Source organism: Archocentrus centrarchus, unplaced genomic scaffold (genome assembly GCF_007364275.1).
Source record: "Archocentrus centrarchus isolate MPI-CPG fArcCen1 unplaced genomic scaffold, fArcCen1 scaffold_24_ctg1, whole genome shotgun sequence".
Lineage (NCBI taxonomy): Eukaryota > Metazoa > Chordata > Actinopteri > Cichliformes > Cichlidae > Archocentrus > Archocentrus centrarchus.
The window spans coordinates 2,699,148-2,703,487 of NW_022060254.1; the positions used below are offsets into that span (position 1 = coordinate 2,699,148).

At 41.5% G+C, this 4,340-nt stretch overlaps 1 protein-coding gene across 1 annotated transcript; it reads left to right on the forward strand.

The window, feature by feature from the left end:
- Positions 1 to 346: 346 nt before the first annotated feature.
- LOC115775755 (zinc finger protein 235-like) lies at positions 347 to 2,780 on the forward strand (the record flags this gene model as incomplete). Its single annotated transcript, XM_030723260.1, has 2 exons — positions 347 to 365; positions 1,467 to 2,780. Coding segments are annotated over exons 1-2 (1,332 nt in total), but the record flags the coding sequence as incomplete, so codon positions are not given.
- Positions 2,781 to 4,340: the final 1,560 nt, after the last annotated feature.

Consider the following 4,340-nt stretch of genomic DNA (forward strand, 5'->3'; position numbering starts at 1 on the left):
GGGGCTTTAGGCTTGTGGTTGGGTCACTGAGAACTTTCCAGACAGAAGCAGAGTCGTTCACTGAAAACTGGTTTTGGAGTTTCTCTCAGTTCACCTGTTTAGCCTCTCACTGCTTTGCTAAACCTGAACTTTGAAACTGCCTCTGTCTCCACTCTGAAACACTTCCTCCTTTTCCAGCCTCATTGTTGAAGTGTATCAATCCAAATCCAGCCTTAAAGGGCTCATTCCCCCAAACAGTGCAGTGTGGTAGCTTCTAATAAAGATCTGTTCTCCTGCAGCTGATTATCAGGAGGAGGAGAGTCTGACGGAGCAGCAGAGGAACATTTTCAGCCTCCACAGAGGAAACAATGAGTTCAACACAACAGGTGAGAAAAATATCAGTGTTACACTATTATTGAAACTGTGTGACTTCATCAGCTGCTGTTGGTTTGTTTTATTATGGTCCCAATTAGCACTGAAGTTACAACAAGACAAAATAAAAAGGTCACATTTTAACAGGACACTGAAACAAAGACATTAATAATCAAGATTCAGATCAAACCCACAATTTATCATACAATACATCATTTTCATTGAGCAGTATTTGATCTATAATGTCATTTTCATTACTGTTATAATTACACATTTCATATTTTCATAGCACTTTTCCACTCACTCCTCATTAGATCTCATTGTTTTCCAACCAGTTTGATTCCAGTTCTTACTGGTTTGGAAATGCTGTACCAGTAGCTGTTGATGTTGATGTTGTGGTGATCCCCAGAGTCTCTCATCCTGTGGTTCAACACACTCCAACTCCCACTGTGTTGGACTGCAGCTGGTGGCAGTAGTCCTTGTTCTGCTCTGAAGATCTGCTTCAAGCTTTAGGGTCACTCTAAGCAGAAGCTGCAGAAGGTGGAGAGCTGCTTCATGTGCTGCTACACCAAACTCACAGAGGCTGCAGAGCAGAACAACAAGTACCATCACAAACTGCAGTTCAACTCTGTGGAGTTTGTCTGTCAGTGTGATCAGAAACTCAGTGAGAGAGAGCTCATATTTGCTTTGTTATTTATTAGAAAATATATGCATACAGTACTTGAAAAGTGTGTGTTTGCTGTCCTTTTATGGCATTCATGTGGCCTGCAGTAGTCCTGTGAGGAATCTTGGATTCATCTTTGACCAGGATGTGTCTGTTAGCTCACAGATAAAACAAGTTTCCAGGATGGCTTTCATCCATTTGCAGTGTTGTCCCATCCTTTGGCATTTTGAAGCTGGACTGTTATGATTCTTTATAACCAGGATGTCCAATTAATGCTTTAAATTCATTTTACATAAATTTATGTTTCCTCTTTTTTTCACCAGTAGGTGGAGGTAATAGACCTAGTAGATCTTTGGAGGCTACAAAAAAAACTCTATTATTAATGGAGTTTGAAGTTTGTTCCACGACTGCATTTCACTCACTGCCTCTGTTTGTATCTCTGTCACTGCAGGAAGAACATGGAGCGAGAAGTCAGCGCTCTCAGGAGGCTGACAAACCTCACAGAAGGAAGGGAGAAAGAAAATACACCTGTGATCTGTGTGGGAAGGATTTTACCTCGAAGAGTAATCTAAAAATGCACGAAGTCATCCACACTGGAGAGAAGCTGTTCAGCTGTGACTTGTGTGGAAAGTCTTTTACCCAGGCTGGAAGCTTAAAAACACACCAACTCATCCACAGTGGAGAGAAGCCGTTCAGCTGTGACTTGTGTGGAAAGTCTTTTACCCAGGCTGGAAGCTTAAAAACACACCAACTCATCCACAGTGGAGAGAAGCTGTTCAGCTGTGACTTGTGTGGCAAGTCTTTTACCCAGGCTGGAAACTTAAAAACGCACCAACTCACCCACACTGGAGAGAAGCCGTTCAGCTGTGACTTGTGTGGAAAGTCTTTTACCCTGGCTGGAAACTTAAAAACGCACCAACTCATCCACACTGGAGAGAAGCCGTTCAGCTGTGACTTGTGTGGAAAGTCTTTTACCCTGGCTGGAAACTTAAAAACGCACCAACTCACCCACACTGGAGAGAAGCCGTACAGCTGTGACTTGTGTGGAAAGTCTTTTACCCTGGCTGGAAACTTAAAAACGCACCAACTCACCCACACTGGAGAGAAGCCCTACAGCTGTGACTTGTGTGGAAAGTCTTTTACCCTGGCTGGAAACTTAAAAATGCACCAACTCACCCACACTGGAGAGAAGCCGTTCAGCTGTGACGTGTGTGGAAAGTCTTTTACGCTGGCTGGAAACTTAAAAAAGCACCAACTAACCCACACTGGAGAGAAGCCCTTCAGCTGTGACTTGTGTGGAAAGTCTTTTACCCTGGCTGGAAACTTAAAAATGCACCAACTCACCCACACTGGAGAGAAGCCGTTCAGCTGTGACTTGTGTGGAAAGTCTTTTACCCTGGCTGGACACTTAAAAACACACCAACTCATCCACAGTGGAGAGAAGCCGTACAGCTGTGATCAGTGTGGTAGAGCTTTCACTCAGAGTAGTAGCTTAAAGAATCATCAAGTTACCCACTCTGGAATTAAGGCATACAGCTGTGACTATTGTGGAAAAACTTTCAGCCACATAGAGAGCAGAAATATACACCTACGTATTCACACTGGACATGATGTGTACAGCTGTGATCAGTGTGGCAAAAAGTTTGGAACAGACGCACAGTTACAATCCCACATGTTTACCCACACTGAGGAGAGACCTCATAAATGTGACCTGTGTGATAAGACTTTTAAAGCTCCACAGCACCTGAGAGCACACCAACAGATCCACAGCAGAAAGAGACTCTACAAGTGCAGTTACTGTGAGGTATGTGTTTTTATTTTGATCTTGTAACTTTAGCCTGACTGTTGGGAACAACTGTTCAGTTATGATTTTTGCTTCTATGATCATAAGAAACTAAGTTATTACTTTTTGTAGTGACAAACATTTATATCACTGTATTATTTATGATACACCAGTTTCCTGGTATATCATGGTATTATTATTTCTGCATATATGGGTCTTTATGTTGGTTTACAGTGGCTCCTTCTTCAGTCAGGTGTACATAGAATAAAAATTTTATTGTCATAAAAAATAAATTATAAAATACAACCATAGAACAAATGATCAAAACATTTCTGTTTAATTCTTTGCTTTGAAGCCCAAATTCTTCTCTCTGCAGGTAAAAACACCTGTAAGCTTTGTTAGCGCAGAGTAAACAGAGCCAAACTACAAACAGTTTAAATATTTGTCACAGGGAGTCGGTCCTTAACAGGCTGCCTGCTCTGCTGTTTGCTTGTGATGCCACTTTTTGTCGTATATTTGGCTCGTTTACGTTAATGTTTCCACAGCAGAGCTGGACGTGGGCCTTTAAAACCATTTACATTGTTTGTCTTTGGCTCACCTGGTTTCCTGTTGCTGTGTGTGGGCGGAGCTTCCTGGGTGGTGTAACCTCTTCCTACCATATATAGGTCCATGTTACATTTGCCATTATGGCTGCTGGAGTTTGGCAAGTGTCCCTAAAGAACACAATCAGCTTAAATTCAAACTGATGACTCCTTCTAGAAGTGAGTCCTGTTACTTTGCAGCCATATTGAAACACACTGGAGCACTTACAGTTATTTTGAAGCATTATCTAAATTAACTTTCATTTCAAAGATCAACGGGACATAAAAACTTCATGCACAGAATATTCAGTCAGATCTGATAAAATCAGCTAAAAGTTTTCTGACTTTGTACACAAATAAGATTTTAACAGCTTCTCCCCTGGTAGTTATACTTCCACCATCTTTCTATCTAATATTTAGTCAGAAATTTCAGTTCAGAGTTGAGCTCCATGTCTCTCTCTCATAATGTCTCTGCTGCTACCAGGACCTAACCTAGCAGTGACCAAGGATCCCACAGTCTGCCCTGCAGCAGTCCAACAGAGTTCATCACTGTAAACTGAACCACAACACTGCAAACTACCCAGTTTAGCCTGCACTTACTGTCCACTATAAACTTTGAATAACATGGAATTATCATTTCATTTGCTTTCAGAAAACTTTCTAGAAGATGAAACATCATGTACAGATCCAATATCTGACTAAAACTCTAAAATGAATGATAACGTTACCTGTAAGCTTTAAATTAGTAGTTTATCAAAGGACACTTGCTGAGCAGTCTTTACCTTAGAAAGAGTCTCATCTTCCTCTCATGTCCTCTCTTTGTTCCACCGTTCTCCAGCTCACAGAGTCAAAGTGTGACTTGTTTGAAGGCTGCAGGAGAAAGTCTGTATGAAATGAGCCGTATGAAAAATGAACAGACACAGCTGTGTCCAAAATCACTCACTGCTCACTTATAGTGAGT